This window comes from Pangasianodon hypophthalmus, chromosome 7 (assembly GCF_027358585.1).
Source record: "Pangasianodon hypophthalmus isolate fPanHyp1 chromosome 7, fPanHyp1.pri, whole genome shotgun sequence".
Taxonomy (NCBI): domain Eukaryota; kingdom Metazoa; phylum Chordata; class Actinopteri; order Siluriformes; family Pangasiidae; genus Pangasianodon; species Pangasianodon hypophthalmus.
In genome coordinates, this window is record NC_069716.1 from 6,417,773 (window position 1) to 6,440,551 (window position 22,779).

At 39.2% G+C, this 22,779-nt stretch overlaps 1 protein-coding gene across 2 annotated transcripts in view; it reads right to left on the minus strand.

Annotated features, from left to right (window-relative positions):
• aff2 (AF4/FMR2 family, member 2) overlaps positions 1-22,779 on the minus strand; it is a 225,643-nt gene that overhangs the window by 154,128 nt on the left and 48,736 nt on the right. For both annotated transcript variants that reach the window (XM_034305966.2, XM_034305965.2), the window contains exons 2-3: positions 17,552-17,672; positions 290-1,090 (exon numbers count right to left, since the gene is read on the minus strand). In XM_034305966.2, coding sequence (XP_034161857.2) covers positions 290-1,090; positions 17,552-17,672 — 922 coding nt within the window. The remainder of the gene's footprint in view (positions 1-289; positions 1,091-17,551; positions 17,673-22,779) is intronic.

The following is a 22,779-nucleotide window of genomic DNA, read 5'->3' on the forward strand; positions in this document are numbered from 1 at the left end:
TTAACATCAAAGCATAAACTCGGCGTTCAAATAACAGGAAAGTGATGGGCAGGCCTGCTTACCGAGTGGTAAACTGTGAAAGCCTGAGGTTGTTTAGCTAATTATTAACAAACTACGCCCTTATGTCAACCCCTCACTGTGCCAGCTATCAATGTAAAACAGATTTAGCCAGGGGAAAGCCAGTTCCGAGCTGCCAATATTTCCTTTCTAACTACAATGGCATCCAAACGAGCGAGAAATGGCTTTAGCATCTGCAGGAAATGTTTCAAGTAGAAAAATCAGTACTCACCTCCCCTGATTGAGGGAGAGTCAGCTTGGGAAGTTTGCCCTTGCTCCCTACTGCGTTGCCTTTGCCATCCATCAGGCTTGTAAATGGCGTTCCAACGTATCCATCCGTGATTTCCAGAGTGGGCTTGAGCTCAGGAGAGTCATTGGGTGCCTGGTCCTGGCCGTCCATGGGCCGGACATAGGCTGTGGGTTTCTGCTGTCCTCCGCTGCTGGGCTTGCAGTGCAGGCCCTGGGGGAATGTTGGTGTGGACAGACCACCGGGCACCAGGGAAGTAGAGGCCACAGGTGACCCCGAGTCCTGCTCGCAGGGTGAGTTGGCAACAGTTGGCACCTTGGCTGGCTGCCCGTGCCTCCTGCTGGGGTGTGTGGAGGTGGACGAGGTGCCAGGGCTCGAGTCACCCTGTTCCTGTTCATGCCCACTGGAGCTCTGCTTTCCCCGGCTGGCAGCCTGAGCTGCCTGGCTGCTACCCGAACCATGTGCTCCTCGTGACCAGTCGGAGGAACGAGACTTTTTGGTGCTCTGGTGCCCATGGAGGATGCTGGGACCTGCCATGTTGGTTGTAGGTGGAGGAGGCATGGAGGTGGTGTGGTTCGCTGGCTGTGATGAGGCAGCTCTGCCACGCTGAGCTTCGGTGAAGAAGCTTGGCTGATCAGTTTTCTCCACTGGGGTCTGGGGAACTGAGTTCTTAGGGATGCCCACCAGGTGGCTTTGGTTGGAATGGCTGGTCAAGAGCTCCTTCATCTCATCATAGTTCCCCAACGTGTTCTGAACTCGGTTGGCCAGGGCATCACCTTTGTTTGTCTGTAATGACAGAAAAAAACCATCATGGATGGAATTATTGTCCTTTTCTTTTACACTAGACTCATCTTCAAGGTTCTTTGAGGATTTTTTTGGATTAATTAAAAATTCTTAGTCTTCCAAAGGAGTTTCTGTTCCAAAGGGACAAATCAAAGAACACTTTAGGATAATAGTGTCTACTTTGTTTCAATAATAACACTGCCATTTAGATTACCAAAGGACCACACCTGCAGTTTGTGTTGGCACATGTGTGCGCCTGTAGTTATGAAAGAGAGAAAATAAGAGGGAAAATATGAGTAAGTATTTGTGTGTGGGTGAAAGTCGAAGTCAAAAGGGAAACGTACATAAGCAAATGCTGCAGAGGTGCAGATGTGCAGTTCAATGTGCATCCTTCTTTTAAGTGCGAATAGTGAATAATCAGCTCAAGTGTGAAAATTCTAGCTGATTGAGAAAATAGCACACTGCACTTGTCGCCTTAATTTACCACTCTTATTACATTAAAGAGTAATACCAATTACAGGCTACATGTTGGTTTCTATTTCTGCTACAGAAGTAACATAATATTAACAGATTGGCGTAGGGTCTGACAAAATCAATCATTTATATAGTTCAAATAGCTGAAAGTGCAGAAAATCTCATCTTTAACAAGAGCTTGTGATTTAGTTACTTCTAGAGGGTAGCTGGCTAACACACACACTCTTGTTTTAAGAAAAAGAATCAGCCAGGGCCATCGTGTGAATTTATTTGCTCTCTGCAGTGCTTTGTGTGGCTCTAGGTCTGATGGTACCAAACTAGCCTGAGGAGCAAAAAAAAAAACACCTGGTTACTTCCCTTATGTGTATTTCAATGACTTGATCTCCATTCGTTGTGTATGTTATTTTGAATTGCATTCTCCAGCCTATCTTACTTAGTTAGCTAACTAACTCATGTTAGAAGACTAGTTTGCTACATGTTTTGTGAAATGCTGAACTTCTTTTAGCTACTGTAGGTGACTAGCTAGTTAAAACACAAGCTCTTGTGCTTTGTCTGGCTCTGATGCTGATGGTAACAAGATGGCTAAATCTGAAAATTACCTAAAAGACTGAACAAAACAAGCACATTTGGTTGCTTCCGGTGTGTGTATTTTTATTAACCAATCTCTATTCTGTCTGTATTATATTCTGTCTGTAACAAGGAGGTTGTAGCTCAGTAGTTAAGCCACTGGCCTTCTGATCGGAAGGTAGTGAGCTGCCACTGCTGGGCCCTTAAGCAAGGCCCTTAACCCTCAACTGCTCAGTTGTATAAATGAGATAATTGCAAGACACCCTGGATAAGCACATCTGCCAAATGCCATAAATGTAAATCTCATCTGTGTTTTGCTGTTAATTGTGTTACTTGTTCTGTCTTTTAGCTAGCTAACTAATGTTAGAGGACTAGCTTGCTGCAGCTGGCTTTGTGTGAAGATAGACTCCTTGTAGCTAGTGTTAGGTGACAAGCTAACTCTTGTTTTAGGGAAAAAAAAGATCTTGCAGTGCTGTAGTGCAAGTTTTTTCACAGTATAGTGCTTTATGTGGCTCTGAGGCTGAAGCTACCAAGCTAGCTGGCTAAATTCAGCTAGCTAAAAGACTGAACAAACCAAGCAGACCCGGTGTGTGTATTTTTATTACCTGGTGTCTGTTCACTGAGTATTTAGCCAATCAGTTTGAATTGAGTTCTCTAGCCTGTCTTTTAGCTAACTACCTAATGTTAGCAGGCTATCTTGCTATCACTGGATTTGTGTGAAGCTTGACTTCATGACTTCATGGTCCGGAAACTCCTGGCAAATCAAACCCGTTAGCTCTGACTCTAAATTACTGAGAATTACTATTACAGGCTCATCAGAGAGACTCACAGCAGCTCAGGAACTCCATGTTTAGGATTTTTCTTTCTCCCTTGAATTAATAATCATGTTTTTCTCGTTCCTAACAACACATCAATGCACTGCAGCATTAAGGCATTGGGAATTAGTGTTATTGTCTTGTTTATATTGTCCAACAAATATAATAGCCAGTAAGTTCCAATTTTAGGTTAAATGAAACACACTGATCAGAGGCTTCCAGCATGTCAGATGCCTTGTTTATGAACACAAACATGCAACATTTTCAGCAGAAAAATTTCTGCTCTCTTTCACTCAGCTTCAGTTTGTTCCAAGAATTCCTTGTCATAATTGCTTTCTCCTTAGCTGTACCGCACATCATTAGTTTATACAGCTTTCCTCTGCAGAGAGCCATGCAAATGCATCCCCCACTGACTCTTTCCATAATAAGCAACATTCTGCTTAATACCCAAACCCTCTCCTACTTTGTTCATTTTTGGCTGCATTTGTATCTCCACTTTTATTCATGCGATTCCAAGTACCTGTGCAATAACAATCCAATTCAACCCAGCATGCATGACATCAATTATTTCAGGCCACAACACCACTGCTTTGCTAGAGAGTGTGTGCACGAGCATACTCGAAGAACAGACGAGCAAACAGCACTTGTGTGTGTTGCCCTCTGTTTGCAATACAATTAAAAGGTCTGTTATTCCCAAGCAGTGAAAAGTATCAAGATAAATCTATTAACATTCGCCATTCATTTCACGTGTAATTGCCACATTAATAATGGAGCCCCTAACTCGGTGATGCAAATGTGCGCATCGTGGCTTCTGACAACGTAAAAAGTCAATAAACAAATAATGGTAAATGATCCACGAGCAGGAGAGAGCGTGCTGGACCATTATTGTGGGAAACAAATTATCTGGTGGGCAGTTAACATTTGACCCTCCACACAAAGGAGGACAGCGAGACCAGATCCACTTGGATTAGCACCCAGCATAACCTATGAACCTGCAAAGCTGCTGAGTTAATGCAGGTCGTAAAGCCGTTATGACAGTGTGGTTGTCGTTCAGAGATTTACTGCAATTGGAGTCAGTATAAAGGATGTTTTATTGCGTGCATCAAAATCTGGTAATTGGAAATGATAAAGACTAACTTGTACGATGGCTCTGGACATTAAAATGCAATGCAGCATTCACTGTGTTTGTCTCATAGTAATCTGTATATTTGTACAATCATAAACATAAAAACATGAACAAAGCATCATCCGTGTACAGTATTTGCCATGGCTGACATAACCCCTGAGTTGGAATGGCTACACGCCTCACCCTGGCTTTGCTCCAACACTTTCATTGCGAGAGACCTCACGGGAAGGGGAAGTCTTGAGGGGAAAAGTGAGCACTGGGTGAAGTTCCCAGACACGTAAGCCCATCTGGACAGCACACAAAGGCCTCTTGTGTGAACTCCAACTGCCTGACTCACACAGGGGAAGGCAGGATTCATGCCAAGCTCCGCATTCTACAGCCTGGGCAAGGTGAAAACTGCAGGAATCCTGGTGCTTGAGGCATTAATTGCTGACACATTATTTTAAAGGAATGACTTGTTTAAAAAAGCCCTTCATGGATGATTAATCGCATACTTAATGTTGGAGGAGTACAAAATTTTGGGGATCGCTAAAGTCTTATTTAGCCCCGAGACTAAATACTTAAATGTTTTTTTTTTATCCCCAAACAGCTACTTTTCCTAAGAACATTTATCAGTCTCATCTAAATGAATAATGAGGTTATTCAAAAGAAAAGACATGCTGATTAAATGGCATTTTTTCCTTTGTAAAATCATTAGTGCGACATTACTCATCAGTATCGATTAAATGACAGTACTGCTCTACAGCTACACCTCAAGCAACATGCTAACATGACAGCATCGAATTGGGGGTTTCTACACAAAATTCTTATATTCATCCAAACAGCGATAAACACTAGCAGTTCTTGCCTTTTATCAGAAGTGTCCCTGTGATGTACAATTTTATATTTTCTGCTCTAACACCTGATTCATTGAAAAAATGATCAAAATTATGTAACCCTACTTTCAAATTAGCTAGCAAAAATTAACTCATTGATCTTAAGTAACCACTTTATCCTGGTCAGGCTCACAGTGGATCCGGAGCTATTCTACAAAACAGGAATACATCCTGGACAGGACACCAGCACATCGCACACTCATTCACACCTAGGGACAATTTAGAGTCGGCAGTAAACCTGCCAGCATGTTTTGGAAGGTGTAAGGAAACTGTAAAACCCAGAGGAAACAAACAAAGCGACAAAAAAGAGATTATCTCCATCTTATATTTCCATCTCATGCTAAAATGACACATACAAATGACTGAGTCTATTAAATGTTTACTTTTCTACTTCAACTTTAAAGATACAGTGAAACAGAAATTCATATGTAGTTTTCTTCCACAGCACTGTATATTTCTGAGTGAAACGACATATTTGGGTAGGCAGGACTTTGGTTTTATTCACCGGAATTTGGCTTGTAAAAAGTAAGCATGCCAAAATAAACATGGAGTCAGTTCTAGATGCTAACTTGCAGTGAGGGACTGCTTGCTTCCCATAACTCCACTGGCCACTCATTAGAAAAGTTGGAGATGGAGGAAAAGAATGAAAATTTAGTCTCAGGAGTGAGACCATAATTATTTAAGCCTATGCGTAAGAACAGAGGAATGCAGAGGGCAAAGGTTTTGCTCGCTGCTGCAAGTATCTCGCTGTCTTTTAAATGGTAAATAATTGGTTATTATTTTTTGTGATAGAATCTGAGGGAAAATTATACGGTATGCCTCACAGTTCAGGGGATAAGGGGCAAAGAAAAAAAACTCCTTCTGCACCAACATCAGGCTGGTGCAGGTCCGATCATTTGTGTGTAGTATATAGTGATGTGTATAAACATCACTATATACATCGACACCAAATTTGGTGTTTCTAAGATTGATGCTTGCTAAGAAAAATTAGAAGAAGGATGAGTAAGAAGAACAATAAGTTCATTATAACGTTAGCTAGCTGACTTTAAGTGAAGTGCATTAGCTAGCTACATTAGTCACCTTGGATAAAGCAGGGTTGCAATGGAGAAGACCGGGTTTTGTTTCACTTTGGGAAAACATATCTGTCTAAAATACGTTTTTGATTACATTGCATCCGAATCCCTCAATAACAGAGAGTGGCTGATCGTCAAGAAAAACATACTGGGTAAGAGCTGTGACTTCACCTAGCATTGTCTTTAGACATTTTTTCTTGCCTAGACAGAGTTCACTGCACAGTTTGTTTGCCATGTGGAGCTCCTAGTCCTGAGTTTATGCTGAAGATGTTTTATCAGGTTACTTGTACTGTACAAAGATGCAATAGTACCTCCTCTGGATACCAGTGTCAATATGCATCCATACTAATATCAAGTGTGACTGGTTTCTATAGCCTATGGTCAAAGTATCCTTCAGTAGGTTAGTCATTCAGTAATAGGCTCCTCTGCAGAATGATAAGGCTCCTCATTCCTCCTGTGGCTATCTGTACTTCTGGTCTAGCAGAGGTCACCCACTTAATGGTAATTAAGATTCTTAATTTTGGTTCTTTTAATCACTACAAAGTGAGGACCAGATCCTACGAGTCTTTAAAATATGTAAAGCTAGCAGGAAATAAGGAATCTGTGTGGGAGTACCCTGTGTACAACACATCAGATCAGATCAATTATTTTGCGATGCAAATATGAAATGAATTAAGGTGCAAAATGAAATATAAATCAGTTAGCCTTTAGTCTTGGCTGAAAAAAAGAAAAAAAAGTATGTAAGTGTTTGTTGAAGCAGTACATGGCCTGCATAAAACATTTTAATGGGCATATTATTGAAGAGAATCAGTGCACTGTGGTACTAAGGGATGTACAGGGTCAGGGCGCTTGGGTGCTACCACTCTGTACAGCCTAACAAGCTCTCAATGCTTCTCTTTGTTTTCTTTCTCCATCTCAGCACTTCCAGCATTCACGCCACCGCCTCTTCCACGGCCTGCCTGACTATTATTGGTCAAAACAAATTGCCTGTTTATATGCAGAACCAAAAGCTCAGCATTCATGGGCTATACATCATTTTTTATGCAGGCACAACCCTGTATTGCTCCCACCTGTAAGATATTAAATCAGTGATAAGGGTCTCTACGGTGGCTGTCATGAACTGGAATATCTCGTCTCTATAATTCAGATTTCAGAAGAGAAATTGCAGCAACAACACCCCATTTCATAAGATGAGGTTTATGAGTAGAGATTGAAACATCAGCTTTCGGAGTTATTTCCCATGTCCTAGTCAGTGGCAGTGTTTGAGCAATGAGCTGATGCACTGTAGTTCATATTTGCTTTTAAAGCTATATCATTTTCTAGCTATAAAATTGGGCTTGTTTCTTAGGAATTCGCACAGATGGCAATATCCTGAGCTAAGCCTGCAAGAATGATGGATGGTTGCCTATGTGTGTGGATATGGATGTGCTCCTGTGTGTTTCTGTGAAGTGTTCGGCTTCTCTCTCTCTTCTTGACAAGACATTGGCAGTGTTTACAAAAGAGCCTTGTGTTGCTCCGCCACAGGCTCTTTGGGTTTTGCCCTCAAGCCCAAAGGCCAACAACTGAAATGGTAATGAAGGTACCAGTGCTCTTAGATCTGCATCAGAAAGCAGTGAAACTTCACACTATTTCAACACCAAAACACACACAGCAAATGCTCTTTACTGAATCCAGGATATGTTGAAAAAGTGCCTTGGCAAATTTTCAATATTTTTGCCTTTGGACTCCTGTGTTCAGATCACATAAAGAGGGAGGAACAGAAAACAGCAGCGCTCTACTCAGCCATTAATGCTTCCAGATGAGGGATCGATATTGGCTTAAATGAGCAAACTCCAACCACACATCATCGCAAATCAATGGTGAGCTGGTTACAGCTAGGGAGAGTAGAAAAGAATATGCACGGGATGAAGTGCCTGTAAGGTAATCAACAATTGTCTTTAATGGGTGTGTGTATTGAAAAAAAAACAACAACAACAACATGCTTTTCAAATTATTTCAATAGCACTCTCCACTCTCTAGAGTGTTTAATTATGTCTATATGTGCATCTTTAATGCATATAACAAACAATATACTCTAATTGAGACTTGAATACAAATTAAAATGTATGATAATAGCTCATTAAAGGAATACTCATGCATCTTTCAAGCTAATTTCTATCTTTAGCATAGATGTCATTACTATAATATATATATATATATATATATATATATATATATATATATATATATATATATATATATATATATATACATTGAAACCATCAGGAAAAATGTAAAAGGAAATCTTTTTTTGTGTGTGTTTTTAAAGTTGGATGAAACAATAAGACATTTTCTCATGTCACTCTATGCTGTCAGTGTAACAGTTGTAGTTTGAATTTATTTTATTGTATATATTTATTAGATTTTTTCTTTAAATATATTTTATTAATGAACTGAATGAATGAATGAATGAATGAATTTATTTATTTATTTATTTATTTATTTATTTATTCATTCACTCATTTATTCATTCTGTGAATTTACTAATTTATTCAGCTAGTTATTCATTTAATTAATTAATAAAAAAAAAAACACTGAAAAGCATAAAGATCCTGAATATAGACCGACATATAATATTTCTTATGTGCATGTAATACGCAGCTAATTTTACATGTATTTATTTATTTTAAATGTTTTTTAAATGAAAAGTGTAAATATCCTGAATATAGACAAACCTATATAATATTTATTATTAAATTATTCTAAAAGCAATTAGAAGGTTTTTTTAATATTCATTTATTTGTTTTTTTATTTGTTCTATCAGTCATTGTGTATTGATAGAATAACCTTAAATGAGTTTTGAACTAAACTGATTTTTCGTTCTTTGTGAAAATGTGACAAAATTCTTTAAAAATCACACATACACTAAAAAATGTCGTCAACAGAGATTTGAATACGGGACTGTTTTTTTTTTAAATAAGGTCTTTGTTTGCGTGTTAATTCTACAATGCTTTGGACAAATGCATCTACCAAATAAATAACTGTAAATGAAAATACGCGGGTGCTTTGTGAATATATTACCGTACATTATATATTCATACGGCCCAGCATGAGCTACCCTGTTTCCATAATTTTGGATGAATAACTGTCACTGAGTGAACCTGTTGATAGAATTTGACAACCATGACAGCAGTCACTATTAAGCGTGGCTAAATGTGGAGACACCGCACTCAAGCACACATTCACAACTCTCCAGAGACCAAATGTTGGACTGAATAAATTAAGCTCAACCCACTGACTGGCTCTGGGTATATACGCATGCATAAAACATAACCAGAGTGAGGAAAAAAAATGCCAGAATATGTGATAGAAGACAGACAAAAACAAGGCATTGTGTGGGAATTAATCATTTACTCCAGGGTTCTTGACTCAGCAAGTTACAGTAGTGGCTAATTTGGGAATATTTACCTTTGGGGTGAAAACAAGAGAAAAAAACACACGCACACGGATACAGACAGACACACACAGACACACACACACACACACACACACTGCCTGGAGCAGCACAGTAGTATGGCACTGGCTCCAGAGTGCTGACCTTGGCAGCCTGAAAGACCTTTAAAGCCACCTCGGACACAGAGCACGGCAAGATCTGGACCTCGGGGACTGACTCTCACCCTGAGGGAGGCACTTTTTTCTTTGGGATGGCAGCACCAGGGCGGCTTTGAAGGTGCCAGGCGGTCCGGCAGCCAGTAAATTAGTACCAAATAGCTGTTAACAGCGCAGTTCCATTAAACAGGATTTAAAGGGATTAGCTAATACCAGCCTTAGATAAATGTGTGTGTGTGTGTGTGTGTGTGTGTGTGTGTGTGTGTGTGTGTGTGTGTGTGTGTTGGGGGGGTAGGGGGGTTAAGGGGAAAAGTAGTTGACAGGGGAATAAGAACCCAAACGCTCACTTCCTGCTGTCTTTTAAGAGAAATCTCTCAGCGACATTATTAACCGCAAATCTGTCTTAACTACAAATCCAGAGAGTGGATCGTAAACACTGAATCACCGCGAGAATGGCTTGTATTCACATCTTTCATCAGCGCTGGTACCTCTTCAGTGCTTGCTCACACAAAGGCCGAGTGTGGCATCATTACATCGCTATGGCTCAGCAAAGCTCTTTCCTGTCCAAATCCCTCTTGTTATTTTGACAGCATGGCTTGCTGAGTGGTGAGGGTTCAAAGCTGAATGTGTGTTTCAGGACGGTGACGCAAATCCACAGCTGCTCGGTGGAATGCAAGGACAGCAAATTCTTATAGCATAGAGGTAGGACAGCAACGTAAGATTAAAAAAAACACAGCAAAAAAAAAAACTGAGAACAAAAAAAAAAACCCTGAATTCTCAATTCTGATTGGTCAGAACATGCTGATTGATTCTATATAAAATGACAACCATGCTGGTTGCAATTCAAACCACAGATGTATATTAATGTGCTTGGTCTAATACATTATCTTTTCTATAGTAAGAAGTATACACGTACTTGAACTTAACAATAAATGGTTAAAAGTACATCATTCATTAATTAAGTTAAATCCCTGGCAAACTGCTGCAAGATACAATGAATAAAGCACTTCGGAACGTGCTGTGATATAGAAAATAATCAACTTCAGGGTGGTAACAGTAACTCCACTTCGAAATGCATTACCTGACCCCATCGTTGATTATTTTTCTATAACAGCATGCCTCGATTGTTTCATTTCTTGCTTATTACAATACAAGCTAAATTATCCATTGACAGTACAACAATATAACAATAATCTCACAGTGAAAAATATCAGATTAATTCACCTATACTCAATGTTTTTTTTTTACTTGCTAAGATATTTTCTGCAGCACATCCCTCGTCTAAACGCTCTCAATTTAGACAATCGAGCCATGAAAAAAGTAAAACAGAGGACATTTTTTAACAATACCCACATTCTAGTAGCACATTGTGGTAGATATCAGTAGTGACCCAGTTTTAGCTGTGACGAGCGCATATATAGAGGCTCCAAGTGGAGCGCTCTGATGGTGAAACTAATTTCAGAGGCTAAAAGGAAGAGTGTGTGCTCAGATAAATGACATATGGGGCTGACAAGAGAGAGAGAGAGAGAGAGAGAGAGAGAGAGAGAGAGAGAAAGGACTAGACTAGAACTGAGGGATAAAGTGTGCCTTGCCTTGAGATGACTGTAATTAGTCTTCAAAGAAAAGTATCACTGTAACATTATGAGATGACTGGACTGTGGGTAGCGGCAATTCCAATCCCTCTTCCCTTCAAACGCAGGCTTTAAAGTTACCGTTTACACACACATACTGTAGCTTGGAGAATGAATCAAAAGTGGCATCGCCGCTCGTACAAGAACATAAATCTTGTTTCTTGTCTGGATCGATTACACTGGATTGTTTGACAGGCCCTGAGAATACACATGTAGTCATATGTCATGATGTGATTATCCTGGCTCCTAAATCTCAATCAAATCATGTGTGTTCCATATGGCTAATGCTTCGCTATTATCTGTAAAACTATATGATATGATATGTGTGTGTGTTTGTGTGTGTGTCTACTTGGCAGTCTGGGAAAACCTGTTGGATGTCGATGTGTCTGAATTCCAGAAAACAGCCAAAAATGATGTGTTTTTCTACCAATAATATTCCTCAACATCTCTACTTTAAGAAAACATAAAGATATTTTTGTACCAAAACAATGTGGAACTGTTTATTTAGTCTACTTTCTGCTGTGTAAGGAGCCAGTTTAACAAAGACTGTGATATAAACTGTCAGTCTGACTAAAGACGTCTAAAACCTTGAGAGCTAAGTGTGATTTTCTCATAATTTGATCAAGATACACACCATAGCGATGGCCATAGGGACATAAGCCTAATCAGTTCCGCTTGTAATAAGTTACCAGCTGTCAAAATGTCCACGATGCTACTGCGCCATCACATCATCATCAAAACAGAGAAGAGCGCTTACTCACAGTACAGACAACAGTGGACAATGTTTAAATGTCGAATAAAAACAAGAAATTTAGTCAACAGAACAGAGATGACGAAATGAATCAGTGAGAACTGACAATGAGGCTTGTGCTTAAATATCGCAACTTTTAGCTCAGGTGATGACTGATGCAGATGATGCTGATAATCAAAGCAAGAACTCAAAATTCTTTACGATTTTTGGCAGTAATTTTGTTTTTCCATAAGTAGATATAAATATAGAGGTGGGACGTTAGCTTGCCGTAGCCTGATATTACCTCCGAAATCAGTTTATCAGATGAAATCAGAGTTATTAAGGACTCAAAATAGTTTATGGTATAATTAGAATGATTTTTAATAATCTATAAAGGGTTTCCTTCATAAAATAAGGGATATTATTATTAAACATAAAATGCCTGCTGTATGGGCGGGACTTGAAAAGTCTGTCAGTCAACAGTCTAAGGCTGATATTAAGATCATTATAGTTGATCTACGGTCTTATTTCTAGTTTGTATATCTTATTTATTACATATATTGAATGAAATGGGAGTTAAATCAATAAACAGCAGTTGCTTTTAGGCAATCAATGTGTTAGCGTCTTTCAGTGGAGTGTGAATGGAATTTTTTTAAAATGCAATTTTCTCCCTTTTTTCAGTTTTGGCCATAACCAGACTATAAAATGCTAGACCTTTTGAGATATACACAAACGTGAAACACATTTCAGGTCAGAAAAGCCTGTTTCTGCTACAAAGTCTGTTGTCATAATCCATCACAACACATTATACTGTATGTTACATCAAGGCTCATATAACACGAGAAGACCTTCACAGACAAAACAATCAAGGAAAGAGTAACTAAAGGCACTTTAAATGGCACGTCAGCGAAAAGCTGGAAACGTGATGCCACTTCTGGGCGAGAGGTAGTTTTTTTATCGACTGCCTAGGGAGCGCAGAGAAGTAAGCAGCAGCATTGATCCTGAATTCTGAACCCCTGAGGTCTTCCGTGCCGCTGTATTGACAGCACTTTGACTCTCCTTTCACACACTTTCTCTGGAAAAATCAGTCGTGTCACCTGCTAACAGATGGCTTAGGACACAAATCAAAGAACGGAGAAAAAGAGGGAAAGAAAGTGGCGCCTGAACTCGATGCAGCTTCCCGGCTGAATGAAAGTCATTTAGAGTGTAGGGGGAATAAGTGTGTGAAATTAACATTTTGCTGAGGCTTTTACAGTGTGCATAACCATAAGATAAAAAAATACTTCCCTCCAGACTGCCCAGGCTTCACAGCTGTTTGCTGTGAAGCATATTTCCGTAGAAAAAATACATTTTTTGATTTTTTTTTTAAAAAAAAGGTCAGGTCTCTGACCTTACTGGTGCTGTCACCAAAGCCAAATTATACTAAGCTAGATGTGTGAGTATATACATATGACCCCAGAATTATTGGCACCCTTCATAAAATTAAGCAAACATGATTACACATTTTTTATTATTATTATAAAATAATTAATCTAATTCATTTAAATTTTCCATAATAATAATATTATTCTCAAAAACACACTGTGCTATATTATTAAAATCAAGTTTTTTTGTTTTCTATTGTTTTACTGTTGTTGTTTTTTTTGTAATAAAAGCAACTAGAAATTTGTCACGTTAAAATAATTGCTCTAAGTCTCTTTGGCAAGGTCTTGTTTTCCTGGGATATAAATATTTCCTCATTCATCGCCATCACCACAAGAAACGAAAGAGCTTTCAACTGAAAAGAGACATATGGCTGCTGAACTGAACAAATCAGGTAATGGATAAAAAAAATATACCAGCAGTTATAAAAATGCTATTAAGCAAAATCAGAGTAATAATAAACAAAAGTTTGAAGTAGCGAAAATTTGCCAGGAAAAAAAAAGTACTCAAAGAAGGTCCAAGTGTCCTCAGCAATGTGAGACATTACAGGAAGCTTCTCAAAGCTGTTCTCTCTAGGAGAGGCTTCGCCAGGTATTAATTTGGAAACTGTTATTTTGCAGAAAAAAAATAGCACTATTTATGGAAATGTTTATATTATTGGACAGTTGAAATTTAGGAAAAAGTAAAAAATCAAGCAAAGTGTCAACTTTCCCATTTCGGTTAGCCTGTGCTCACTGTAGCCTCAGCTTCCTGTTCTTGGCTGACAGGAGTGGAACCAAATGTGGCATTCTACTATTGTAGTCTAAACACCTACAGGTTCAATTTGTTGTGCATTCTGAGATGCTTTTCTGCTCACCGCGGATGTAGAATGTGGTTGTTTGAGTTACTGTACCCTTGCTGTTAGCTCAAACCAGTCTGGCCATTCTCCTGACCTCTCTCATCATCAGGGCCTTTTTGCCTGCAGAACAGTCGCTCGATGGATGTTTTTTTATTTTCACACCATTCTGTGTAAACTCGAGGGTCTCTTTCACATGAAAATCAGCAGTTTCTGAAATACTCAAACCAGCCTGTCTGGCACCAAAGAACCATGCCACAGTCACAGTCACAGAGATCACATTGTTTGATATGAACATTAATTAAATCTCTTCATCAGTACGTGCGTGATTTTACGCATTGAGCTGCTGCCACATGGTTGGCATGAATCAGTAGATGTACAGATGTTCTATTAGAGTGGCTGGTGACTGTAAATATTTATTAATTTATTATAGAATATACATTCGTTTTTGATCATTTTCATGAAAGGTGCCAATGATTCTGCAGTTGCCTGTATCTGTATGAAAATATACAGAGATATAAAATCAATAAGTCGTAATTCATAACTAGTAATATTTGGACGCTACTGTAAATGCAAAAAATTTAAATATCAAGTTTGCCTCCTTCTTTATTTACAATAACCTAATAAACTAATCTTGCAAAAAAAACAAAAAGAAACCAACAGTCGATGCCAGTGCCATGAAGAAACCCTGCATATTCACATCTTTGCTAGGTAGCAAATCTCCATCAGCTTGAGTGGCACTTAATTAATGGAGTCTGGAGCATTAACACATGCTAAACAGTGGGTTGCGCTCTGATCGTTGTTAGCTGTTAATAACACCACCTGCTAATAATGCCACAGTCGCAGTATGATAAACACAGACCTATGTGATGAAAAATGGGTTCCTGGCAATCAGACAACAGTGTCTGTTTGCAATTTTACATAGAAAGCTATAGTTAAATGCACTAATTACACAATATGTGGCATTTCTTAACAGACCTTTCCAAAATTTTTCCAAAAACAACTAAATAGTCTGTCACCATAGTCATCACTCCTGTTGAGTAAAGCAGGATTGAGAATATGCCTGTGGTCTTGTGTATAAAACGGTACAGGTTTTCTCCTAAAACTGTGTACACTCAAACAGCAGGATATATATTCATATAAAATCAAGATTTTGAGCACAATCCTTCCCCCATTTAAATTCCTATTACAGCTATAATCATACTGACATATCTATATACAGTGATATACAAAATGTCAAAGCGCGAATCTCATGAGTTCAAACCCCGCCATGGTCGTCTGGATGGCAGGGATGGCATACTATGTCAATGACAGCAATCCTAGCCAATCATCGGCGTCCATGAGCTCATGTATGCAGAACAGGGCAGATAGCGCTTTCCTTTGAGTGTGTTACACAACATGCTACTTTCTGTAATACCCTTAAAAATTGCCTGTAACATTAGATGTTTTTTCTGAGATATACCAGAATCCATCCAGGCTTCATTCCCATTTCACTTCAAGTGTTCCTAGGATAGGCTTCAGATCCACTGGAGCTGGAAAATGAATGGTTGGAAGTCTACAATTTGCTACTGATGCCCTAATGCAGAATACACACATCTAAGGCAAAATCTAATTACAAATTAGGGTGCCTAAGACATTTGAACAGTGATTCTCACAGACTCCAGTTCCAATAGGATGGCGCTTGACAATCACAACACCTCAAAAGTCAGTTATAATCATGAATCATTCTTAACCTGTCTATTGTAAATTATTCTGCAACACCAAAACACTACATTTTACAGCCTAAAGTATGCTCACGAGTTTATTGGAAAGAACTTACCACGTAATTATTTATGAGGAATTGTTCCTGGGTGTGAATTATCGCTGAATGGAGTAATTAACTCCTTTTTATAAGCATTCGACTTTAATCAAGAGTGTTTTGAATTTAATGGAGTGTAGTTTTGCAGCATTTTGTTCAGTTTGAATGGCCAAATCTCACACAGCAGTAAAAGTGTGTGTGTGCACAGCTGAGAGAATGCATTTAATATAGAATACGTGGATTTAAAGCCTGTTTTGTGAACATCCATCCAGTGGTACCTAAATAAATACCTCTCATTGGGATGGGCAATATAAGAAAAATTAAAACCAAGCAAAACAACAACAAACAAACAAACTAAATCAGTACCAAATTTTAACATCAAATCAGCTGCTTGTTTGCGTTTGTAATTTTTCTTAGAAAAAAATAATAACTTTTATTTAATATCTACAAAAATTAATTACTTAAAACTGAAAATGAGAAAAAAAATTATAAAGATTTACATTTTAAAATTTTAAAGATTTATTAGAAAACATCAAATCAGCTTCTCCTAATCAGAGTTTTATTTAATATTTTATTTTATTATAAATATATAATTATATTTTATTTAAATATATAAAAAAGATATCACAATACCTGCAAAATCTCAGAAACCATATTAATGGTTTAATACAAATCCATATAAATGAGGAATTAATATCGAGTAACTGACATTTCGGACACAATATGGCCAAGTCATTTGTTTATTTCTGCTCCGCAAACAGAAATAGATCCTAAAGAAGCCACGCTCACTGATAGCCCGTCAGCTAGCTGGCTAGCTAACAATGATTTTTACGATCCCATTAAAGGTGCTTTGAAACTGGCTTCCCTTCTTCTTGTAAATCTGATGAGCTTTCATATTATACGTCTGAAGTCAGTGGGATTGTGGCTATAGAATGATATTTGTGATATCAATATTGTGATAAATTATGTCACAATATTGATATAATATCAATATTGTGACATAATGTATAACCATATTGACATTATATCGTCACATAGCCCAGCCCTTCTACTCCCCTTCAAACCTCTACTTCCCCTTGCAAAAACTAAGATTCAGTAATAAACACACAAACAATGTTTAAAAGCCTAAAGGTATAGCGTGGATTGTATAAAGAATACAATTTTTTTTTGTTTTTCAAAAAAACTAACATTTTATTTGAATTTCCTGTATTGTTGAATAAATTTTCCTAAGCTGATATTGAAATCTTATATATATATCGCTGCTGTTCCTTCTGCATTTACATGAAATATGACAGAAAATAACGCGGGATTGCTGGGCCCAGCAAACATTCCTATTTTGACTACTCTGACTCCCTCATTGGTGTGAATATGGGGATGACAGTAAAAGCAAAGGAGCACGAAGCAGCAAATCAAGTGGCATGCACCATCATATTAAACCACTCCAGATTCTTTTTTTTTTTAGCTGGGGCAGAGCTGCAGTGTGAAATGAAAGTGCACAGTCGCTGATTGGACCCCTGGGTGAACTCTTACCTTGTACGGCTCACCGAATAGATTGAAGCCGGTGGAGAACAAATCTTCATCCTGCTGCACTTCCTGTGTGCGTCGCTCCCATTCCTTCTTCTTCAGTGCTGAACGGTCCTGCTCATAATGGCTGTGGGGAGAGAGAGAGAGAGACAGAGAGCGAGAGAGACAGAGAGAGAGAGAGAGAGAGAGAAAGAGAGAGAGACGGTAAGTATGATTTGAGTTGGCATGCAAGAAATCAAGGGCAAAAAAGCCGCCGCTTTTACGAGATGCAAGAGAAGCCCTTATCTGTGCCTGAGCCGATGTGAAGCAGACGGAAGGAGCGCTGTAAAGTAGACGGATTGAAGCTTAGGAAAGGACAGCAGTCTGGCAGGAATCGACAGTGAGAGGGTATCAGGCCTCAGGGAGAGTTACTCTCAATTTAAAGGTCCTCAGAAGGCAATCAACACAGCGACTCTTACAGGAAGCTCATTTTAACTAGTGGCAGCTGCCCCTGAGTGCACCTCAAGTCCGTACCGTGAAAGCAGAGAGTGATAAAAGATCAAACTGATCCAACACTGTGGAAAAAAAACCCAACCTATTTTCCTTTTGTCCTTTCCTTTTCACACAGACCAAACTGCTTGATGACAGAAAGCATGTAAGGAGTGCACTAAATTAGACACCAACAACAAGAAACACAGGTGGAGGTGACTGTGCTTGGTTCAGTACCCCAGGGTAAACGTGACATTACCATAGCATTAGCATAATGGCCTACATTCCGGCAGCAGAGACAGCGCCGTGGCCCTAGATTAACACAGACATCCCCCAGGACCTGGTAGCTTTAGCATTAGTGTCTGCCTACACATGAGGATCTGCGATCAACCTGAGAAATGTGGATGTACTGATGTGACCATCGAAGCTTTCAGCATTTTGCATATTATAAAGCAACACAGCAACATGGGCGTCTCCAGCGTTCGCGGTTCGAGTCTAAGCTTGGGTTACTGTCTGTGTGGACTTTCACATGTTCTCCCCGTGTCTGTATGGGTCTAACTCCCACACATGTTCTCCGGGTTCCTCCCATCTCCCAAAAACATGTCGCTAGATAGGTAAAATTGGCTACTCTAAATTGCCCCTAGGTGTAAATGAGTGTATTCCTGCCTTGCGCCCAGTGTTCCCGGGATAAGCTCAGGATCCACCAGATCCATAGTATGTAACACATCATATGGCTCATATCATATGAAAAGATGCAAAGAATAAAGTTAAGGTTAGGGTCCAAGTTTACACCTTTCCTTATAGCTACATTTTTATGAGATCGAACTAAGCCCAAGCACATTGCCCATACTCACTCAAATTTCTTATGAGCTCAGGTTATATAAATTGATTTTCCTACAGTAGCAGTAAAATTGAAATGCTGACATGTTTACGTTACATATATAGTACCAGATATATGCCTACATTAAATGTAATACTCCTTTATTAGTTATCAAATGTTTTAGTGCAAAGCATTTCTGATTCTTCAGAAAGCGACCCAGCCTCTAAGAGCGAAGCACACGAGCCTCTGAGAGTGATGGATAGGACCAAGAGACGAAGAGCTGGAATAAGTTTGTTCTCAATCCACCCTAGCTATTCCCTGAGCCACTCCTCGGGGTCGCCTGGCTTTTACGCCGCGTCTAATCCATCATCAAATTATTCCAGAAAGGGTGTGGAATGGAGCTGGCCGAGAAAAACGAGAGCAGGCCCAGAGGTGACAGCCACTTCTTCTGAGGGTCGAGGAAAAATAAGCGACATAAAAGAAGGAATAAAAACAGTTGGGGGGGGGGGGGGGGGGATAGTGTGAGAGAGAGAGAGAGAGAGAGAGAGAGAGGGAGAGAGAGAGAGAGAGAGAGAGAGAGAGAGGGAGAGAGACAGGAGGAGATTGACACCGGGTCCCTGGCTGCCATGACAGCGAGATGTCAGTTATGTTTATGTCAGCTCACCTGACGGATAATTTTGACGTGCTGATAGATCACGTTTACAGCTGTCAGAGGCGTTATCTCGAGAAGAATGCAGTCCCTCGACACTACATTATCCAGTTAATGTAAAGCAGGATGGAAAAGAGTGGTGGCATGCTGCTAGTTAACCCTTAATGTTCAGGGCTGAGATCTGTAAAAGCACTGCAGCACAAAAAGCTGGATTAAATGGTAGAGCGAGCATCACACTGAACACTCTCTCTCTTTTAATCTTAATATTTAGGAAACTCGACCCAGTTTGGTTTGAAAGACTTTTTTTATTTTAATTTTATTATTATTTATTTATTTTTGATTATTTTTATTTATTGATTGATTTGTTTGTTTGTTCTATTTTATTTTTTATTTTATTTTAATAAAAAAAAAATTGACTGATCTTTGTACACAAAACACAGTTATGTTTAAAACCACTGTCCCATTCGCTCCATCCTTTATTTACATTCCCATCAACATGTAAATAGCTTTTAGAAATCTTCTAAAGAATTAATAGTTCATAATAAATAATAAAGTGCTAATTACTGATGTTCAGATATATATTGCGCATATTTCTGGCCTGGGTGAAAAGACATCTATTGCTCAGTCATGAACAGAACAGATAACGTATATAAAAAAACAAGTACAACAACAATAACTGAGTAAAAAGCAAGGGATTCCTGATAACCCTAAGGCAGACTGTGTAAAGCGTGATCAGTCGGCAGCTGAGCAAAGCCTCGAGGGATGGACGTTTAATGAGGATGAGGATTTTTCTTCCCTTATCCATATGTTGCAAAAGCAGACTTCTAAAATAAACTGAGTCTTCAGCTTAATCAGCATCGGAAGAGCTTATTTTATAATGGGGCATGACGGCAGGCTTGATGATGGTGCTGTGGAATATGTCCTCGTCTCTGCCACCACAACCCCCACCCCCCCACCCCCCACCCCAAAACTCCTTCCCCACCTTTTTCCGAAGCAAGATAGAAAAAGGAAAAACTGAACAGTGATATCCACGGTAAACTGAATAAATTTAATCTTAGCTGAGCTCCACTGCATTTGGACGATAACCAAATAGACAATCTCTCTCTCTTTCTTATACACTCCCTCACTTTCTTGTTCAACCCCCAACCTAAACGCCCCACAACACCCACCCAGGAAGGCTTCCCATAGAAAAATGTAATAAGTGGCAAGCGAGTGCTTCCATTATTAGAACGCCACAACAGTGGGTCTGATTTCAGATTTAAGCAGCACTTATTAATTTGAAGCACTGGCTAATTAAAAGTACAGCTAATCGTTTAGCCTCTTGTTACAATTATTTCGCTGGATTGTAATTATATGGACTTGCTTATCGTCCCCATTAAGCCGAGACAGCAGAGGTGGAGATCCGCCTGCATTTCTTGATTTGGAAGCTCTGGGATGGGATTGATTGCAGGGAATGATAGGGGCCCTTCATCGGGAAGGTGCCAGTCTGCATGAGTGGGGTGACTACGTCGCCTGAGGGGGAAAAAATCTCAGCACTGCGGAAGCTAGCTCGTTCTTTCTTCTTTCTGTTTTCATCTTTTTTCATTTCTTTGTGTGAGAAGCCACTACTGTCTCTGTCATCCACTGGTGTCCTTAAATGGAAAATGGGATTCAAACAGCCAAGGTGATAATTTTATAGAGGTTGAATGGCTTGTGTGAGACGAAAAAAAATATGGGAATGCTACACACTGATATTAACAGAATCCGTATCCCTCGTTGCGCAACCCAATGTTCGTCGCTGTCTACTTGCTGAAAATGTAATTGCCCACATGGAAATAAGCAGCATTTCAAAATGCCAGCCTTCCTCCAAGGTACTTGGCAAATAGGTGGACCTGCATGTAATATAAATGGCCGTATTAGCCTGGGTTTTGTCTCCAGGAGAGAGGGGAAGTGACAGGAGAGTCTTGTCAGAGGGCAGAGCGGCTCTCGGTGAGATTAATGAGTGCCGCTGGCAGTAATTGCCAGGTGCCAGGTTACCACCCTGACCACTGACACCACTTCTCCCACCGGGATCCTCTCCATCTCCTCAAGGAAGCCTTTGTTTTAGCTCACAGAGGCTCGACTGCATCACTGAAACACAAAGAAAGCTTCGGTATTTCATCATCTTTCATCCCACTACCTGTTCTCTGACTGAAATGCACGGATATATTAATGCAGTAAGGTATAAAACACAACGAGGTGCTGTTAAAGAAAAATGATGGTGTGATAGGATTATTTTCCTATAACAGCAGTTCCCAAATGTTTTATTCCTCTTATACCACAGCAATTTGCCATGTATTACAATTTTTAATTTATTAATGAACGTTTTAACATTTTAAACATTTATAGTTACATTTGATGTTATGGAACATCCATGAGACAACTTAGTTCCTGTTCTCACTTACATTATAGCAGCTATAAAGAATCGTTTTCTTACCAGCTTCCTTTTCTCTCCCTCTTGAAGTTAATAAGGCTAAAAAAAAAAAAAAACGCAACTTGTAATGTTACTGAGAACCCGGAAACAGCAAATTCTGACAAATAACAACACATTTTCTTAATCCATTTATTATTCGGCTTAGATTATGTGAAGCATCCAACATACAAGTCCTTGTTAATGAGTTGTTGCTATAGAAATGATAGCGTATTAGAATGAGCGTATTACTATAAATCTATCATTTATGTCACAGCTGTAACTACTGTCAGAACTGCTGTTATAGAAAATTAAACAAAACTTTCTGGTTTGAGAATTCAACAGCGCTGTGCTATAAAAGTGATCAGTAACTACAAAAACATTAGAGCTCATTGTGGAACCATAATACTAATTATTATAGTATCACTAATATATCTCTATATTGTACCAACACATTTCTAAAGAACTCTCAGTGCAGTAAAAAAAAAAATAGTTGCACTGCATTACAACAAAATTGCTCTTGTCTATCTCCACAGCCCTTTTGACTAACAATGCAAGCACTCTGTGATTAACTACACGGGCCAATTAGAGACCGTGTCTGGAGTCTGCACTATATCTGAAATGTCATCCCATGAATATTGCAGGAGGGAGCTCAGGCGCGTTTCCAGATTTTGACCCAATTTAGTAAACAGACCTCCCCATGCTGCGGGACATCATCTCACTGTCTGCACATGGCAAAATCTCTGTCTGACAATGCAGGGATTTTACACCAGAGACACGCAGGGATCTAATAGCCAAACTCTCAGGTTGGTCACGAGCCAAACAGATGAAGGAAATTTTTCTTATGACATCAGAAAATGACCTAAGCG